General features: G+C 36.0%; 1 protein-coding gene across 1 annotated transcript in view; it reads right to left on the bottom strand.

The window, feature by feature from the left end:
* Positions 1 to 989: 989 nt before the first annotated feature.
* The window catches only part of KDM7A (lysine demethylase 7A), a gene marked incomplete at its 5' end in the record, with an annotated part of 36,204 nt that continues 15,460 nt past the window's right edge, over positions 990 to 21,733 (bottom strand). Inside the window, 11 exons of the mRNA XM_018080079.1 lie at positions 990 to 2,295; positions 3,028 to 3,304; positions 4,139 to 4,224; positions 6,370 to 6,578; positions 6,716 to 6,864; positions 9,079 to 9,176; positions 12,830 to 12,987; positions 13,502 to 13,626; positions 15,098 to 15,307; positions 16,163 to 16,252; positions 20,353 to 20,444. Of these exons, the coding sequence (XP_017935568.1) occupies positions 2,201 to 2,295; positions 3,028 to 3,304; positions 4,139 to 4,224; positions 6,370 to 6,578; positions 6,716 to 6,864; positions 9,079 to 9,176; positions 12,830 to 12,987; positions 13,502 to 13,626; positions 15,098 to 15,307; positions 16,163 to 16,252; positions 20,353 to 20,444 (1,589 nt within the window). The remainder of the gene's footprint in view (positions 2,296 to 3,027; positions 3,305 to 4,138; positions 4,225 to 6,369; positions 6,579 to 6,715; positions 6,865 to 9,078; positions 9,177 to 12,829; positions 12,988 to 13,501; positions 13,627 to 15,097; positions 15,308 to 16,162; positions 16,253 to 20,352; positions 20,445 to 21,733) is intronic.

The raw sequence follows: 21,733 nt of genomic DNA, 5'->3' as shown, positions 1-21,733 counted from the left end.
AGAACATATTAGAAGATAGTTAAAATATTCTCTTTTAACTATTTCCTTCTGGAAATCATAGCACCTGAGAACCACAACTCCTTATAGTAATTTTCAGCACCCTTAGAGTACCTCATAGCTTATCTTCTACTTCTGAGAAATCCTTTGTTACCTCCATTCCCAATATTATAGAGGTTGATAACTTTTTTTAAATTAAACAAGAATAAAAAATTTAAAAGACTGAAAAAATGCTTTTGTGAAACATTAATTAGCAAACAACAAAAAAAAGTAAAAAAAGTCACCAATACAAGTCACAAAACAAGCCAAGTCAATATAATGTAAAAGTTGGGCTGCAAAAAACACTCCTGTAATTTTCAAGCTCTAGATGAAGTAAAGCTGTGAAAGCTACCTGACTTACTTGCAGTTGCATTATATTTTGATGATTCTCCATTTAGAAACAGGATAGTGCTAACTGGTTTTGATCCTGCAAGAATTAAAAACACCTGACATCAGAACTATTTTCATAAATTTCTACAGGCATTCATAATCTAGCCTAAACAAAAATAACTCTGCACAAATACTCTGGAAAGTAAAACTGAGTTTTGCTTTTAAACTACAAGAGAAAATTATTCCAGTATAGAATATGGAGGAAGGAAAAACTGGTGTGGAAAGTTAAATCAATTTGATGACTTGGACAGTGACACAGGAGTATTTTTACTCTTAATAACCAAAAAACCCCCTAACCAACCAACAACATTGTTGTCACTAGCATATTAAAGTCTACATTTTGGCTGGACCCTACAAAATGCCCTTTTTCCAGAATCAAGTGAAGGTATTCCCCTTCATCCCCGTCCCTCAAAAGTTAAATATTTAATTTTATATTACAGAAAAATACAAATTTTAAATCAAAATTATTTACAATAATTCAGAAAGGGCATTTGTTATCAGCTCTGTAAGAAGCCTGACACAAATGATCATTCTGATACCAGTAAGCTACTTAAATGCTTATATATGCACCAGTTAAGACTTTTAATTGGCTGTCTCACCCAGCTTTGAAAGCAACGCACAGTCTCCTGCTTTCCTGACTCTTCAGTAAAATGTGTTTAAAGAACAATAATAACATTTTAATGCTTCTTCCATGCTACATTAAGTAATATGCCAAATCTTATGACTGCAACGTATATCTTACGAGTTATTTCAGAGTAACTGTTCTGAAGAAACATTTATCCTAACTGATGTCCCCGTTCCTCCAAAAAGATATATTGGGTTTTCCTCCTTTGTACCAACTCTTAAATAACTTGTACAAATACAATTTCAGGGACCTTTTTCACAGAAGAAAATCATCACAGAGAGATCATCAGGAGGAGTAGTATGCACTCAATTTTGGAGGAAAGAGGTGCAGTTTAAAAGAAGCTAGCTACTAGACTGACATAAGAAGATTCTTCTGTCTTTAGGAGTCTCTTCTAGTCCATTAAATAAATAAATCTGATAATAAAGAGGACAGGTCAAAAAATAAACAAGCTTGCAGAGAATATGCAACTTGCAAGTCAACAGAAGCCCAGCCAATAGCTTACAAAAAGCAGGAAAAAAAAATAAGATTCCATATGCCTTAATTTAAAAAATAATTATTAATGCATCTCACCCCTATTTAAGACTATAACCTGAATATCAAATTTAGGAGTCCAGACTAATCACAATTAATGTGGCTCTCCACTGCACCAAACACACATTATCAAAACAATTTAAAACTTTCACATTATTAAATCTAAATTAATAACCCCCACAGAAAAAGTCTTCCAAATAAATAGGTTTTTTAAATGAATTTAAAAGTTGTGAAAATCTATCAGAAATAAATTATTGATAAACCACCTTCATCATCTTCCCCTCATTAATTAGGTCAGAAACTACCAGCAACAAATGATATTCAAGCCCTGATGAGAGACTATTTCTCACAGTCCATGTCTCTCTGAAGATTTCCCCGTTCCCATATGGTTATTGCTGAGCAGGTGTGGCACAGTGAAAATGCAGCATTGGGTTGGGTTTTTTTGTGGTTTTTTTTTTCTTTTTTTTCTTTCTCTTTCTCGTTTTTGTTCATCAGGCAGTGTTTTAGATGGTACATGCAAGTCTGCTCCAAGCAGAGGACTAACAGCAGCTCCAGGCTCTGTCGACCTCAGTACTGGTCTGTGTAGGAAAGACAGCAGTAGTAGAAGTAGCAGCTACATTAAACAAAGAAGCGTGCGTGGCCATTCCGGTTCAGCTTCAAGATCTTCCCAAGGCGCTGTTTAGCAGTTGCCATTCCTTTCTTTGGACGTTTGCCTGAAAAATGAAATCAAGTGCTTCAATCAGGAACTTCAGAACAAGCTTTAGTCGTTGCAGAACAACGATGAAACGCAGCGTTCAAGCTGAAGCAGGCAAAATTCTCACCCAAATCAGTTTCAAAAACAAACAAACAAGCAGGAAATCAGAATTGGAAAAATAACCAGGAACCATTTTTCCTAAACTCTGGCTAGCATTCTCATAAATAAAATGATTCTATTATTTACAAACCTTTCTAGTCTGTAATAGGCAGCAGGTGTAGTAGGAGAGAACTTAAACTGAGCTTCCTGAATTTTACACAAGTTATTCCCTTGAGTAAGTTATAGAATATAAACTAGAAACTGAACACTAAATAGTATGGTCATCAGACTATTTCTGAAGTGTCAGAATTTTTAAACCTTCACTTTGATAAGGAAATCCGATTCAGGTCAGTGTTTCAGAGAATAGTTGTATCTGTTCCCTGTAATAAATGCATAAGAAATATCCTGTGCAATTGCAACTATGAAAGCTTCATCTGGCCACACAGCCAGTTAGATCACTCTTAATTCACCTACACACATTCTGTGCCAAAATCTAAGTGTCCACAGTATGCTCACTTTGTATTTTTCCTCAAGGTCTAATCCTGTCCTTTACTCAATTTCTGCATTTAACAGTTCTTTTTGATGTTTACCAGCTCCTTTTCCTAGTCTTTTTCTCCCCCTCCCCTGGCAAGAGGATGAAGATAACCATTACCTTTTGTTGCCTGGTTGCTGATAGGGGGTGGGTTTGATGCTGGCCTCTTTGTTGGATGAAGTGGTACAGACAAGGACGTTTCACCATACGGCCTGTCGGGGCTAAGGCTGCCATCACTCAGCTGACATTCTCCTTGAATTAGACTGGAGTCTCGTGTGTATTTGCCATGCTGAAAACTCAAGCTGTTGTTGTGGACTATGCTTCTGTTTTCCTGAACCTTATAATTGGCTTCTGATGTACCCTCTTTCTTGATATATTTTTGAGTTTTATTTGCATCCTAGTATGGAAATGAGAAGAAAAAATGTAGAGGTTAGTACCTTCTGGCTACAAGTTCACTCCAGTTTTTCTAATTCTAATTTGTGTCTTTGGAAAAGATATTTTAGTTCCACTAGTATCTGAACACTTTATGATTCCATCATAGATACCTCTTAAAAATAACATACAACATAGTCTCTGTGCAATTTTTTCCATATGCATTTAAGGGCAACACTACAGATTAATTACATATACCACTGTATAATATGTATAATATATGTATATGCAACCAGGTAATCTAGTTTCAATATTCAGCTGATAAGACAACAAATGCTAAATCGGGAATTAACGAGTACCATGTAGTTACATATTCTTACCAAGCAAACACTAGAAAGCACGCAGTTAAAAAAACAGTGTTATTTAATAGATGCAATTTTGCAACTTTATTCTATTTCATTAATTATTCTAATACTTCTAATACAGGTAAGTTTAGAAATACTAAAAAAGTTCAGATTGTCAGAAACACAACCTATCATTCTTTGCTGGAATCCATCTGGATATCAGAAAATAAGAATATTCCTACCTGTTGGCTGTTGAAAGGTTGTATCATTTTGGCAGTACCAATTTCCTAAGCAAGTATCTTTATTATAAATACTATCAACATATTCCACTTGTTCTTAAGCTCTGGTTGGGAATAATAATAATAAAGTGCTTCCCCAGTTAGACTGAATGTAAATTCATGCTTTTTGAAAAAGTATTTTTGATTTTTCAAGATACTGCCCTGAACACCTTCATACTAGCCAGTATGAAAGAAGAGAATTTGAAAGCAAAAAAAATGTTTAAAGCACTGCTTTACCTGAGGGGTAATCCTTGAAGCTTCATTTAGGTGTCTAGTCCATGCTGAAGTTCCCAAGTCTCTTTCCTCTTCCTTCACAGACCTACCTAAAGAGAAGTTCAACAAGCCTAAATTTTAAAATCAATAATTAAGAATACAAAGGTAACTATACATTTGAGTGACTTTAAAAACAAAACAAGGAAAAAAGGAAAACCCAATGGAAAATATTTCCTGAATACAAATTAAAATTTACAGCTGCTTGGTTCTACATACTAAATTGGGAAAAAAACCTCACAGCATAAATAAACCTAAATAAGGATCAACACACCACTGTAAGAAGGTCAGACAAATATAATCTTTCAAATTTCAAAGCCCTGATGTTGAAGACAGCCTACTTTCTTTGTTAAAACTGCAGTTTTTCTACCATGGTTTTGTATCATGAGAAGCTCATAGAACAATGGACATTTCGTTTTCAGGTATTATTGACCGTATTTTTTCTAAGCACTGATGTGCTATTCAGGTGCAATATAAGGAAGAACTGTGCTGATAGGCCTATAGAAGAAGTGTCTGCATTGAAAATACATTTACAATACAGTTAACTTGTAAAATGAAGGGTATCCCAAGACACCAATTCAATTTGCATTTGGAGAGACTGAAAGGTTTTATGAAACCTGCTAGCTAACAAGCACAGTTTCATCTTCACCCGTGTAGTTTGACACACGTAGTGGCTCTGGTTGGAACAGATTTTTTTCCTAACAGTCCATATAATGCTGTATTATAAATTTGTGGCTGAGCCAGTGTTCATAACACACCAAACTCCTGACTGTTGCTGAGTAGCGCTTGCACAGTGTCACAACTTTCTCCTTTGCTCCTTTGCTCACTGCAGTAAGTAAAGTAGGAGTAGGCAAGAGATTGGGAAGGGACATAGCCAGGACAGCAGACCTGTATTGGCCAAAGGAATATTCCATACCACAGAATAGACATAGAATGTTATGCTTGGCAATAACAATTGGGGTAGAGGAAGAGGCTTGTGGAAAGGCAGTCGAAGGCAGCCCCTGACCACAGACTGACTGAGCATCAGTTTGCTTGAAGAAGGTAGTGAGTGACTGTCTTTACGCCACTTGTTCCTTTTCTCCTTTCTTCATTTACTAAATTGTCTTTATATCAATCCATTAATCTTATCACTTTTGCTATTTCTACTCCCTTCCCTATTCCACAGTGGTGGGGGAGAGAACAAAAGGCTGTGTGGGTGCTTAGCTGCTGGCCTGAGTCAACCCATCACAACCTGGAAACCTGAATCTTATGACTTTCATGAAGTTACAAAGGTGGACAGACACTGTATGTGTCTGTGTGGTTTGCTGGTTAGGTTTGGGTTGGATTTTTTTTCCTGCTGTTTGTGGGTTTGTTTGTTTGTTTGTTTGGTGGGTTTGAAGGACCTAGAGCTTCAGTTACCAGAACACAGTCCATGACATCACATTAGGCTTTCCTGTTATCTAGGTAAACAAATATCAACATACTATCAGTTCTTTGAATCAGCACTGTGCTTGCTGGTGGGGTTCTATTTGTTTCACATCAGCAAAGCTATAATCCTCTTCCATTTCTCTCTCAAGCAAAGAAAGTTCACAAATGATGACTTTTTCTCTGTTCCAATAAGTGATTTTGATTCCTTTGAGGGGATTAGTGTTAATGTTCTCCTGTCTTGCATTCCCAAAATGCGTTTAACAGATGTTTGCTTTCCACAGACATCAAAATGCCACTGACAAAAAAAAAAATGACCTCTGAATTCTCCTCTTTTAATGCACTGTATTCATAGCAGAATTTCAGGAGTAAAGCCAAATATGCCTTCCAAAGACACATGAAAAATCACCAAGCAGATTCCTAAGGATATCTAAGCAACACAGTTGTTATGAAAGCTGCAACCATGAAGGTTCTGTCTTTTCTGAAAGAGATTACATTTGGCAAAGCCAAAACTTTGCCAGTCTTATAAGGATGCCACAAAACTTTTAGATGGAAATATTTAGAAGGGGTTTTTTGATGACAAGCTAACTTTGTCCCAGTTTTCAGAAGTAACACTTATTTTTTACTAGAAAAAAACAACAACAAAAAAAACCAAAGAACACAGTTTTAAACGTCAGTCTGATTAAAAACTACTAATATAAAGACTACAAATCTAAAAATGTAAATTTAAGTGCTTATGCTGAGCACTCTGTCCAAAAGCAGAGAGCAACAGTGTCATTAGTTCAGACACCTACCACATTCTATTGTTTTGTGGCTCTGAGATGGCTGTCTGTCTTTATGCCGACTCCTGGCGTAGCTTCTGTGTTCCTGAAGGGAGGTTCTTTTATTTGTGCAGTCTGTGCTTTGAGTATGACCTGGTAAACATGTAGTATAGTGCAATCCTGCCATAGAAAGCATGCCCTGAATAGCTTCTTCTTCTGTACTTGTCGAGGTAGGACATTCCCTAGAAAAATAAAGGAGTAGTAAGCAGTTCAAAACAGAATCCTCTGAAGGACTGAGTTTTACATTGGTATAAGGTAGAACAATAAATATACGTGAAAAGGTCTAACAGTTTATAAAAAATGCCCACAATGTGCTTACTTTTTACTGGGAGTTTCATTTCTGGATGGCTTCTGGGTATTTTGACAAAGGTCTCTCATGACCTTAGATTCCTCTTTGAAATTTGATGTTACTTCCTGCTTCTCTTCATCACCTGAGCTTTCTGACTCCTCTGTGGAGGAATCCTTCTGCTGAAACAAGAGGAAACAGAATGCAGAATGGTCACCAGACCCCCTAAATGGAGACACTACCTTAATTTATGCTAAGTGAATAACTCAAAAGTTTTCAGGTCTAACTTTTTCACATATATAGTATTCAGAATGCAGTTGATTTGAATAAAGTAACTGAGATGCAATACATCCAAATTTTGTAATACTGGTGAGGACATGTTCCAGTATAAAAAGCGTTTCCAAAATCCATGTTCTTACAAACCACCACAAATATTAAAGCATATACAAATCATTGTATTCTCTTTCAAGAGAGCACTAATTCAAGGTAGAGGAAAAAAACCCAGAAGTGTGGTTCTAAGCAGCAGCCAGAACTGATGCATGTTACATATAACAGGACACATTCTGCCCGCTTCTGGTTCCTGCTCTCACAAATCTAACTTGCAGCAGCACCATCTCTCTAATGAATGACAGAAGCTCTCAGGTAAATCCAGAGCACAGCAGGAACAGAGACACAACAGCTGTTGTCTCTCTTACAGTGGCACAGCCTTCATTTCATGAATGAAAGAGCTTTTCAGCCCCTGCTGAGATTACAGCTTGTACGGGCAAGAGCTTCTCAAAGGTGGAGCAACCATATGTGACTCAATATGCCTTTACATGAAGCAAGGGCTACCATACATATGTTCCATCTTGGTAATTCAGACTAATCTATTTTCAACAAGTATGGAGAACATCACAGTGTTTTTTTCAAGCCAAGGAATATGCATGACACTCAATAAAAAAGTTGAAAGTGGAAGATCAGAACATGGATATGTTCTGATCCTTCAAGACTGACACCACTATCATCAAAAACGGAACTGGCATGAATTAAGTGCATTGCATCACCAAGGGATATTTTTATACAATAGTTTCATTCACAAGAGCAGTTTGTTAATCTTTGACACTTAGAAAGTGACACCAATGGGCAATTAAATTATAACTATGATTCAATGTTAATAATAAAGGCGTTGTTTTGCTAAGATCATCTTCAGCACAATGTAACAACATTAAAGGATTTACAGGAGCTACTGAGAGAGTTCATTTTGGATATGTTACTACAAAAGACAAATTCAAATATGCAGAAAAATTATTCCATTAGATATTAGAAATTAAAAAGCAGAAGAGTACGAGAAGAACTAGGAGAGTAAATAGCATTAATATAAAACATTCACTCATTTACAAAGTCATCCAAAACTGGCTACATTCTCTTGGGAAGATGAGATATATCACATTTGAGTAATTAATGATTCTGTGTCTTAGAAAAGGAAACCTGCTGAGCCAAAGTTGCTGACAATGCAGTTTAAACCAGAAGAAGCCATATCATGAAGATTCCTATCATTTATTCCAACATCTAGATAAAGTAATGATGAAAGACAACAAATATCAAAAATAGATCTTGACCATTATGGAAAAAGTAGGAATTTGAAGACTTCTTATAAAGTCTAATAATAGGTTGAAAATTGAACGAAAGACCAAAACATTAGTATTCAAGAAGCATGAAACAAAAATCTGAAGTAATCACTCCACCCTATTGCTAACCAACAAAAATTGAAATTACTAAGTCAGAGCACAATTTGCAAACAAAAAAAATAGTTACAATATTTATATATGCATATGCACATTGTATTAAAATATATGCTTGCAAATATGCACGTGTTTGCATTTATATTTCATTTAGTTCTAAAGAAATCACTACAGTCTAGACACTCAAATGGAAGATTCCCATTTACTTCCAGTAGTCTAAAATACCTGAAGAGGATTTAGTTGCTTCAGCTTATTTAAAAAAACTGAATACCTGTAAGATTGTTTCCAACTAATCATGTACTAAAATGAAACTTGTGTGGTAGATACTTATAATTCAAATGATACAATTTGGACTTTTTACAAAATAAATAAAGCAACTCTAACTTTTCTCAGACTGCTTGTTCCAGAGCAGGGCTCATCCTCTGCCAGCTCCACTTCAATGACAATGGAGATCATAAAACTTGGCTCAAGATAGCATACCTTATAATTTTTCTCAACACTAGGATAAATGAAAAATGAGGCAGAACATTAAGTCTGACATATTAACTTGAACAAGAACTAAATACTTTGTTATTGCGGTTTTAACACAAACTTTGACCATACAAATTTGAAATGTGTGAGCAAAATTATATTTAATGGTTTCATTAACTTTTGTGACTTTTTTTCTAGCTATACCTGTGTAGTGCAATCAGGCTCAGATTCTTCTGAATCAGAAATATCAGAGTACTCTGAGGATCCATTCCTGAGTTCTGATTTCACACTTTCAAAGAACACTGCAGAGAGAAAAATTAAAATATAAGACCCAATATTTATTACATATAATATTTAACTATTATTTTGGAAGTAAAAATCAAGAAACACATGTTTAATTTCTAACAGCCTGCAAACAAAAGCACATCCACACACTGATCCGGTTCACAAGACAATTCTGCTTAGAACTATAATGAATTGCCTACTGCTGACCAACAGACTCCTCAAGCAATTGACTGGATGAAGACAGGAAGATACATCAGGTGCAGAAGAAGCATATATTTTTTTCTCTCCTATAGAGCACATACTCCACAGATGGCACCTTGGGCAATTTCTGCTTTTGTGTATAGGGTAGAGTCAGAGAAGTGGCTTTCAAAAAACATTAATCAGAAATAATGTTCAATATTACTTTGCCTTACGCTCTCTGAACCTGGGATTTCCCTGTTTAAAAACAAAAGCAGTTATAAAGAAACACTAAACATGGAAGTCAAAGGATATTAAATGATTTAAAGGTAAAAAAATTGCATTATTTGCAATTTTACTTCCATATCACAATTTACTGGCATATTCTGCCATTACTGGCATAGCTGCCAACCAGGGTTAAAATGCAGACCTGTTAAATATTAAAGTATTACTGTGATGATACTTGCATTGTCTTTATCACAGAATGACCTGAAAAGGAAGATGAGGAAATATCAACCTTAGACTTGCTTTATGCTAGTACTAAGGTAAAGAACTAATAAGAGAATCAGGTGTCAAAATAGACATCAAAAACACTTGCAATATGACAAAGCAATCAATCAAAGCAGCTAACTAGTCCACATGGTTTACTTCAAGTGCTGAAAGAACTCAAAACATGAAGCAGCTGAGCAGTTCTCATAAACCTGTACTCTTAAGAGACAGCATACATCTCAAAGAACCACAAGTAGGAAATACATTTCTAAGTGTTTGGAATCCACGGCTCGAGGTCAGTGAGCTGCATGTGTACCTGTGTCAAAGATGCTGGCAAAAATCTTGATTAAGTACAAATTTGTTGAAGATGACAATATGCAGTTTAAGTAGTAGTTTTTTGGAGAAAAGCCAAATAGAATAAAAAAATTTATGAATATAGTAGCTAAAGAAAGCAACATCACTTTTCAAGTACTTACAGTTTCATACAAAACTATGCTGAATGAATGAACATAAGAAAAGTTGAAATGTTGGTTTGCTTTCAGCATAGTTTTACATGAAACTACATAAACAATACACAATTCTTCCTAACTCTAATTATGCAAGAATAGAGGATGTATCTGTAACCATATATACACTGCAGTTCTGATAGAGTTTTGCTCCTATTGAAAACTGTGGTAAAGTTCACAAATAGGCATCGAATATGTTTCAAGGGTATTATTAATTTCTAAACACTGCATAATGGTAATTATTTTTAGATTCAGAAGAAAGCTAAACATGAGACTTGTTAACAGAAAGTGAATAAAATGAACAGCTGGTACAAAAAGCTAGAGAAGACCAATTAAACTTCAGAAAGTGTTAGAAAGAGGAATATCTAAACACATTAAATGAGCAACATCATTATATATGAAGTCAAGCTAAATAAAGTAATGCTTAACATATGACAATAAAATTAATATTTTAAATTACTGCAGCTCAAAACAACCCAAGGAATTTCTGATGATAACTCAAGCCTTTGGCTCATTTCAAAAAGGCAAACAAATTCTAGGATAAGCAACAGCATGCACGATACAGAAAACATCATTTTATAGTTCAAAGAATTTTCCTTTAGACTATTGCCTTTTCCAAGAAAAGTTATGGCTCTGTATGCTTCCAGAGACTGGGAGGAATACTCCAGAAATCAGGTGAATGGCAGGAGTCATTATCTCTAAGATCAGGCTAAGCTACTGTGAATTTAAAGAAACATCTTAAATCACCTTCCCTTCATCCACACAAAGTATCTTGCTCTATTAAGCACAGCACTTGATCTTTGTCTCTCTGATAACACTGGGTCACCATTTAAAACCAGGATCTTGGCATGACACACAAAGCTCTATAGAGCTTGATCTGTTTAAAGGCATCTGTCTGTGGACAGTGCCTCTTGGCCTTAATCCCAGTAAGCACAATGGAAGTTGGAAACTGTTATAGAAACAGGTAGCTCCTTTTATGGAATTCTCTGCAGACAATACCTTCCCCTTTCTTCCTCTTTAGACTCTCAGTTAAGGTAAAATAATCAAACATAGGTAATCTTTAATAAGGAAGTTTGAAGACTCTCAATCTTCAATTAAAAATATTAGTGGTAGTCCCAAGTACTCAATTTCTGGAAGAACAATCTCAACATTCACTTCTAGTTCTAAGTACATTTCTTACATTTGGATACCCATTCCCATATTCATTCTGTATCAAATAAGAGCAACAATTTTGAAGGAAATCTACCCTTTCTCTGTATGATTTAATTTTTGATTCAAGTGCAAAATTTACTTTAATTTACTTAGTCTGCTTTTGGAAGTGGAAAAACACCACAGTAAGCCTCACTCAACAAACTGTTTGCCTTGTTGTTTCATGAGTACCCAAGAGAGATCTCTTTCACATACAGGTTTCTTAATACTGTCCTCTGCAACATTTGGAAGCATAGTAAAGAGGGATTATAATTTGCTTTGTTAATGAAAATAATTACATATTTTATGCAGGCTGACAGTGGACTCAAATGTTGTTATGAACTGTTGTGCAGGAAACTCAGAAAACTGTAAGTCTCTAGAGGAGTCATTATCTTTTAAGTGCTGACTTCAGTTTCCTAGTACATACCCTTTGAGCCCTTCTAAGCTCTACTGTGGAAGGGTGTGACTTTTATAATTAAAAAGAGAGCTGAATAGTTATGTCAAGGACCAATCTGTCACTGCACACAGAGTGTACGATTAAAAACAGACACTGACAACAGGCATTCAATACTGATACTTCACTAATACACTGTGTGATCATCACTGCTGAACACTTGGCAGGAAGGTTTCAGGCTACAGAAAGACAGAAAAAGAGTAATCCCTAGTGAAGGATGGTTTAAAGCACTGGAAAGTAGGGTTAAAGTTTTTCACAAATAACCTAAATTCTTTCCCAGTCTTGCAAAAGTTAAAAGTATAAGACTTTATTAATGCTAAATTATGTCTTATCGCTTGTATGCAATCAACCTATTCATTATCAAAACATACAAAATTTTATGATCAAGTAGGTAATCATCAAATGGAACAGAAAAAGTGAAATATAAGATAGGTTTAAAATTAGCTGCGTGTTATGATCCTTCATTCTATACAGTGAAAGATGTGATGAACTTTTCACACTGAAGTGTATTTGGGTAAAAAAAAAACAAACAGCAGTCTTACATCATAAAACAGACCAAAAGTAACAAATACTCATCCAGAACACTAACCAAACCTCCACTCTGAAAAATGCTGTACACAGTATTCAAGATGGCACTAACATAAAAAGTGAGTTTTACTTTTCGTCTCTATCCTGTTGACTTCTGCAGTAGATAGATAATACTTGACAAGTGTTTTGTGTAACTTCTAGTATTACTCCTCTATTACTTTATCCTCTTCATATTTTGGTAAAATTTCAGTCAGACTGACCAATAGTCATTAGACCCTTTTCGAGATCATCAGAATGTTCAACTGATAGGACTTAAAGACAATCTTACTGTTCAGTGGTTTCTGGCCATCTGCATTCCCTTCTCCTTCAAATCCTGAGGGCTGGTCTTCTACCTTAACAGTCGACTTTTTCGACCTTGTCCTGTCATCTTCATCTTCACTGTCTGCTGTGTAAAGACTGCGATCTGTAAATGGACGTCTCTCATCTCTGTCTCAGTAGTAAAGAAAAATTCATATTAATCTTAGAAACTTGAAGCAATTGTTTTCCTTCCATTATTTACAACATGCTCTTGAGATACAACAGTAATATTCTCTTATGGTCATCTCTTCATTCAAAATTGTACTTATTCCCATTTTACTTCCTGTACAACTATCATTTCCATAAACATACGAAGTTTAACACCAGAATATTTTTAAAGAGAAACACTCTAATAGATGGATATAAAAAACTGTTTCTACTTTGAAGCATTCCCTTCAGTACAGACCCAACTAAGCAACTGAATGAAATGCTGTAACAAAAGAACCTGCAAAGAATCCCCTCTTCACTCCTTAATCATGGCTCCACTAGGGGACAGCAGACACAGACATTCCTTCTATACTCCTAATACAAATCTTACTGGTAAAAAGAATTCAGAGCTCCACAAATAAAAATCTCACTAACAATTACCATACTCCAGACCATAATGACTACAAAAAAGTGATCCACAACCAATCCTTTATACCTAATTATTCTTCCATTTGACAGCAGGAGGCGAAGATCATTGTCTTTTGTTCGCCACTCAGGTACTGTAGAGGATGGCTGAAAGGGCTTGTTAAATCTCCCATTCAGTTTCGAGCCTGTGATATCCTAAAGAAGTAAAAGCAATGTTGCTTGTTATTTATTCTTATAAATTAAATTGGGTTTTTTTGCACTCCATAAAAGCTTAAACTCAGCACTAGGATGGTTACCACCTGAATAACCAACTGCAGAAAGCTCAGAAAAAACATGTTTGGATGTAAAAAACTTCAGAAGGTGACTGCACCTTCTCCTTCCTTGAATCACCTATACTCTCCTGAAGCATCTGAAACAACTACAACTTTCCTGTAATACTCCTTTTACGTTTCCTTTGGAGAAATACCAGTAGAGACAGCCAAGCCAGAAGCTGGGCTTGGAACTGATATGGCAGCTCCAGGACTGGGTATCTGGTCCCTGAAATTAGTATCTCAAAACTAATTTAGAGGACAGTAAAACATCAGTAATGGAAAGTAACCTGCCATAAGCAGAACTTTCTTAGCTCAAAGCAACTTACATTCGACATATACTCTGAAGCAATCAGCAATGCAGTTATGCCCCAAACCAGGAACATGTAAAATAATTTTTTTTTAAATCTCTGTACTGATAGTGAGCATTATATTTCTGCATTGAATGACAAAGACTAATTCTCCTAAACATTTGTTTGCAGCAATGCACTGCATGAGTTAATTATTTGTGGCAAATTTTAAATTCAGCTTCCTGTCTTTGGGGGCTAAAATGAAGTTCCATGCCTTATGAAGATCAGTCTAAAGACCCAAATCAGTATTTCTCCACTATGAAAGTCCATCCTCTCCCAGCTAAATTTGTCAGCATTGCTTATACTCAAAAAGCTACTTATTTGCTTTCATAAAGCTACTTATTTCCCTTCTCTTAGTCCTTCTTCCACTTCTGCTGCTGTTCTTTGAAATAATGTCATCAAACCTGAAAAGAGGTATTTTTCAAGAGAGTACTTTTCACTCATTTGCTCTATGATATCTTTGTAACACAGCCACAGAGTCCACGGCCCCACTATAGAGACCAAAGGCATCCTGAAGCTTAATGGTAGGGAGGCACTGTCACATAGGAAATAGGAACATGACAAAAAGCAAGGCTAACCAAATTACAGTAACTATAAGAACTATACAGAACTACTAGAAACAGCTATCGAAAAACACAGAGAACAGGTTGGCTCAGAGCCTCACCAAATCAAGGCTTTGCAAGCTCCCTTCTTCAGATAATTGATTCAAAGTAGCACTTGACGGCTACAGCAGACTACAGTAATTCAAAAACTGTACTTGAAGTGGGTAGTGGAGTCAGGGCATCCTCTGAACCAATATTTTGCAGGAACCTCCACAAAAAAAATTATCACAGAAAAGAGATACTCCTCTCAGAAAAACTCAAAAGAAATCAAACCCAAATCTATCCATGTTTCATATGACAAAGAGTCGTAGTCTGTATTCTTATGCATCTTTAAAGTGATTCCTTATCAACAGAGATTAGAAACCTACTCTAGTTTTGTTTTTCTTGCACATAGCTTAACACTTGCCTCCTCCCATGGTGACATCTCCAGCCTTTTCAGTACCTCCCTAGTGTGGAGTTCCAGGATATCCAGATTAGAAGGAGTTTTGGTAGCATGGTCTCGCAGCTTCCTCACCCTTCGTCTGGAGTGGTGAGGGGAAGCTGTTTCATGTGAAGATCGTGAAGTTGGAGACACACCAAGAATTCCCTGAGTTTTAACTAGTTTGCTGTTTTCCTCCTGTAATTAAAAACACATTTTAGAATAGTCTCAGAGGAATAAATTCACATATTTAAGTGCTGCCTCTTGTTCGTCTAATAAATTATACAAATAATTGTTAGACCTTTTGGAGAAACAGTACATATTTCACTTGGATTTGATGAACAAAGCTTAGTTCTATTGCACCTCTTTCCCATTAGGGGTTTTTACGCTATTCCATAACAGTGGTGCTTAACACCAAAAGCTACCACCAAAACATATGCTTTTGTTCAGGCAGCATCGGATAGACCTGTATTGTACACAACAGGTCACATCTCAGAGCTGTTCTCTCCACATACAAATGTGAGAATTTTCCAAGAATCAATATTCATTGAGGAATAAAGGAGCAAAACACTGGTATGTACAAGCAATCAAAAACAAAAGGAAGGGAAAAGACATCCCCACTATGTAACAAACAGCCACAAAACACATGAGGGAGCAAAAGAGATGACAACTGGACCAAAAACTAACAAACAAGTGGGTAGGAGAAAGGAATATGCACAGAATTTCAAATTGAAGTCTTTAACGACACGTTAACGGTAATTATTTTAAGAATTTATAAGTGAGAACATTTTAGAAACACTGACCTATAAATAATTTAACCATTAAAATTTAAAAAGAATTTTAAAAAAAGCCATAAACACTCACTATACATTTTCTTTATCTGAAATACCCATAGCTTAGTATTCCCAAGAGTTTTCCTCTTGATCTTCTATTATTAAATGAATGTTTAATAAATTAAAAAGTGAATACAGTCAATCAGAAGCATAACTACTACGGAGTTCCTGATTGAAAGATTTTTTTCTGCAGGTTTACGTAGGTTGCCTCTGTTCTTACCTCTACAGAACGAATCACTTTAGAGAGCTCTTTGATGAGATGCCCAGGCCTAATGTTGTCTGGAATTTCAAAGGCATGTTCTGTTACAAGCTGCATGCAAAGGGGGAAGAAAAGATACTTAATTAATTTTTTTCAGATAAAATCAGAAATAATATGAAATAAACAAATCTACAGGGGAAAAAATAAAATAAAAAAATCCCAAATAGATTCATTTCTATAATAATGACTGCAGACTTCTAGGATGATACACAAACACACACACAGAATCTTCCAGTCCAAGTTTTAGTAGGCAACAGATATCACTCAATGGCTCCAAGAACCCACAGAAGAGGTAATACAAAGCCATACTGACAGTCAACTTTTTTTTACCCTCAGTACAGTAATCAGCTTCTTTTTTTCCTTCAGCATGGTCAGCATAGAGCCATACTTCAGACATTCATTAGAGTTGTGACCTTCGAAACTAAAGACTTAAAGCTAAAGACTAAGGAATTTCACCATGGCAAACATTTAACCTAAAGAGTAAATCAAGAAAAATCATCAGTAACCAAGACGCAAATTTTTAGACCTCTTCCTGACATGTAATATTTAAAAATTACCTTCTTAGCTTATTTAGAATCTAATAGGTTGGAGAATGCAATTAAAAAAAAAATAATCAGTCCCTATAACAAAATATAGAAAGCCATAAGAGTTTATGTTCCCTTTAATCCTCTGAAATCGTATCAGAGACAGATTTCATATATACACACACAACCAATCTGAATAATTCCAAATGCTCTACAGTTAGATCTAGTAAAAAATATGTTTAATATTTTGTATGTAGTTTAAATGTTTAAATCTCAAAACACTTTTAGTTAGAATTAAACAGACAAAACAGCACTCACATAGACCAGAATGACTGATATGAATTCTGCTATCCCTTTAATCAACCATTTAAATGGTAAAACATCCCAAACACTTTCAGTTACCCACATTTCAAAAATGAGATTCAGCAGCAAAATGATTGCTAGAAGCAATTCGATACTGTATGTGCATTTCATTGAACCTGGCTTCCCCTCAGTCATTAAAACAAATGCTTTCTCCCCCTCCAAAAAACCCCAACATGAATGTATAATCATGGTATAATCATTCATTTTAGTGTCATTAATTCTACAGGAAAAATTAAATCAGCTGCTATTATCTACCATTCTTCATTCTTTGAATGCATCACCTCCACACATTCACACTTGAGAACACAGCATCTCTGTCACTAAACTGCATAATTTTCCCAGCAAGTTACTGGTCATTTTAGGATCATTCAATCCTTTCTGCTTAAGGACTTCACCCTCCCAAAGGTCTTCCTTTTCATGAAGACTTCAAGAGGAAGTGACTGATGGAATCCTCCCAAAAACTAGTTTAAAAACACTAAAAAGCCTTCCTAATGCAAATGTAGTTTATATCAGAAGCATGTTATTTTGCCAGTATGATTTATAGTAACTCCTTGAGCAAAGTGAGTTCCACAGGCAAGCTCACTTGTTTGTCACGATAAAAGCTATCTATTTACACCAAAGTTTTCTCAATTAAGCTGCGGCAGAGAGATATGAATACCCTCAGAAGCCACATCTGAAAAATTATCATTATTATTAAATAACTTGTTTTTAAGTTGTCTCTGCATCCTCGTTCTTGGAAAAGAAACATGTAGCCTTTTGGACTGAGGAATTCTCTTTTTCTAGGGAAACCAGTAGCAACAAAACAGCCTAAGTATGCCAGATGTCAACTGCAGGTAAAGAAAACAATGAAAGAAAGCTATGATTCATTCAAGAGCTTCAAGAAATGGTTTTGTAAGAGTCAGAAATACACAAAGGAAAGAGAAACTTGTCTTAAAACATGAGGTATAGATAAAAAAAATCCTGGTAGGCTAATGCAGAGTAGCATGACAATGAGGTATATCAACACTTAAATATGCACAAAAAATAAAAATTGAAATAATAAACCCCACATACCTTCCTCCTCACAAAAAAAAAATGGGTTTTTTTTTTTCCTTCACAACAGCTAGCAATATCTTTTTTAAAAACACAAAACAGTTGCCCAAAATAATCTTACTGGTACATGAACCAAACGTCTTAAAAACTGACTCTGAGACCTGTTGCTTATGCAAGCTGGAAGGAAGTCAGAGCTAAAATTCAAGAGCTCAGATAACTGGGCAGGTCATCATCATTACTGCGTGTATCAGTTAGAATGCAGAATGATGGCCTGCACCAAAGCAATTGGAGGACATACACACTGATGAAAGCCTTGCACAAACTGAATTCAAATCAAGACATGAGAACTAAAATAATTTTAGTAGCACTCAACCTCTGTCCTCAGCATCTTTTAATTTTTGGTAGTTTTTAAACAATGCAGCAACAAAGATACCACTGCCCTGTTGAAGATGACTTTGAAATTCTCTAGTAAATGTTATATAATTCTCTAAGACAACTTCCATATGTCTTGAAAAGACATACTCCATGATACGAATGTGAAGCCTCCTGTAGGCTTGAGAAGTAGGCTTCTCAAGTGAGGAGCAGACATTTGTCATTTCTTTTTCAGAATCTGTCTGAAACCCCTAGTATGAGCAGATCATACAGCCCTGTACAAAGCTCCTCCTGTCCTCACCTGCATACAACTACAATCCTATCACACACATGGCCTGCTGCAAAGAAAAGATCAGCTCACATATGAAGCAGTAGCTAGATGAACACAAGGTACAAAACATGATAGCTGGTGGACAGCAGACAGCATTGTGGTTACATCACTGATGCTCTGCAGTTTCCTCACAATTGATGAGTCTGTTCAGCCACTGGTTTGGGAATACTCACAGGTCTCATTAGTAATCATTCAGAATGCAGCAAGTGCAATTGATTTTTCTTCCACAGAAAAGTAGAAAACATATCACATTCCACATGCAGTATTAATCAAACTCCTTAATGAGCTACTAGACAGTACACAAATGCTACAATACTATACTACAGCGATCTAGAAAAAAAGAAATTCCAATCCAATTTCAAATTAAAATAAGGATTTATATAGGCTATGTTTGATCTCAGTTATCAGCAGTCTTATTATCTGGCTTGCTTATTATCCATGCCCCAGATGCAGAGATAGCTTGGATTCACACGTGGTTTAGAAGCTTAGGCACAACATCCTGCAAATACTGCTACACTGCTCACTATCTAGCTTTGATCCAGAACAGCACAGACCAAGAGACACTGGAGAACCAACTCAGAGTCAGCACAGCTTCATCTGGAATGAGTAAAGCTACACAGGCTGGACCCCAGCAGATTCCACATAAAATAACCAGTTCTGCATTTGTACCTCATGTTTACTTCCACAGAGCTTGTAATGTTCGATGCAGCACTGTGCAATTATCATACGTGTTGTATAGTAAGTTCTCTTAAAAGTAGGACTTGTGGGCAGAAAGACCAAAGAGATCTCAAAGAGCCAGTTCAAGTAATCAGGGCCAGCAACAAACTAGAACTAACAAACTCAGTCAGAACTCAACTGCCTGTCAGCACACAGCACTTCCCTGGAGCACCAGTTCCAAGAGGGCCTAAAAGCACAGGCACATGAAAAAACACACGGGGTTAGACCAGATCCAGTTCTGTGCCAAAACAGGTAAGCTTTCCTGGAGAGAAAACAGCACCAGCAAAGCCAGCATTGATGCCATACTAATGATTTTACAAGAGTCAATCCATGTTCAGCAAGGACAGTATTCAACTGAAGTCAATATTCCTCAGTCTGAATCTAAATCGACTTTTCAGCAGATGTAGCTGAAATGTGCTTTCCAAATTATTGACTAATATCAGGGCATTCCACCCTCCACTGCATCAGACTAGGGTCAATTGACTACATAAACACATTTTTTAGAAAAAAGCCCCACCCTATCATCTTATCCTCTAGCATTCTTATCCCATCCTGAGGTGAACAAGATTCTACCTCTATCAGCTACAATACTTGAGATTATTAATTGGTCTAATAGACTTTATTAGCATTATGGAATATAAAATTGTCATGATGATTCTTCCCCAGATCAGCAGTGTATACTCTCCATAGACTTTTTCCATACTCATTAACAGATAAAAATAATCTTGAACTTTAAAAGGGCACAGATCTTCACTTAGTTCTAAATCAAAACAGAGTTCAACAAAAAACCAAACATAATCACTTATACTTACTTCTTTTTTCATCCATAATTTTAAAGCAGTAAGTAAAGCCTTCACTCCTTGCACTAAATAGCTTGGAGGCTGGAAACCATCTTCCCTCAGTTCTAAAAAGGATACAGCAACCAATTTAGAAACAGTGAAAACAATAGAATGATACCTACCCTTCAGCCAATAAAGTTGCCATTGTGCAACAGCATATTAAAGGAAAAATTGTGCAAGCAAATGAAACATGACATCCTGTATTTATGTGCATACTGTAACAACAACAACAAAAGCCAAATCCAACACTAAAGTGATTCTACATAAAACCTTCCTGTGTGAATTAGGGTTAGTTTACATCATACTCAAGGTCAATTACAAGAAAACCCCAGATCTAAAATACAGAAAGAAATCACTTTTATTTCATTGGAAATATTTTAGTCAAAGGGGACCGGAAGAATGTGGGATGTATCTCTAAATTAGAATTTGTATCGCTTATTCCCATACGTACTCTGCAAATGGCTCACACTAGCATACTTCCATTCCCCAAACATTTTCTGTAACCCTTCCAATTATCACAGTTCTCCCTCACACAGTTTACTGCATTTTTCCTCCCAGAATCAAAGGGGACATGAGGTGGAAACCACTCTGCTACAGAAGCTTCTCTTCTTAAGGAAGCTGGTGCTCTCAAGTAATTGCAACCTCTTTTCTCTTTTCCTTCATGAGGGTGAAAAAAGAAGGGAAAAGACAAATACTCCATAAACAGCCAAAAGTAGATAACAATCTCTCCTCATGTTCCTGACAAATATTTCCACTTCGCAATAGCAAATGGATCAACACTAGAACTACTTGGCTCATTTTATTCCCCTAAAAGAATACACTAATAAAACACTGTTCTTATGGATAATGTATTAGTATGCTGGCAGAAAAAGGGAAGTTCTGTTACTAAACAGTTGTTCATGTCTCAAAGGCCTCCTACTTTTCAAAGGGTATGAGAAGGAGTGGTAGACTTTGAGTTGTAGCAGTAGTCTTCCTGCCCACTAGCTTACTCAGTTGGTATGTCTGTGACCCTGTTACCTTTTTATAAAAATAATCAGAAGGATAAGCTGTATTGATTTTGCTTACTGACTTGAATTTCTTATAAAGTACTGCCAACAACCATGCACTCAATAATTTAGAGGCTGGACATCACCATTACCTTACACAACCACACCGGTGTCATCCTTTGTTTATAAAACAATGGATTCTGACTAGAAAACACCTAATTCATATAAGTCTTCATGCCAAAGCCCAACATAAACTTCACTCTAGCCATGGAAACCTCAATTTTCATTTTTTATAATGGGTTTATAGGTCACAGCATTGTTCAGCAACAAACATCTGCTGAGCCAAAGATTAAATGTAATGTGAGAAT

The sequence above is a fragment of the Manacus vitellinus genome, unplaced genomic scaffold (genome assembly GCF_001715985.3).
Source record: "Manacus vitellinus isolate BGI_N305 unplaced genomic scaffold, ASM171598v3 scaffold_5_pilon, whole genome shotgun sequence".
Lineage (NCBI taxonomy): Eukaryota > Metazoa > Chordata > Aves > Passeriformes > Pipridae > Manacus > Manacus vitellinus.
This window is presented reverse-complemented; position numbering and strand designations above follow the sequence as displayed.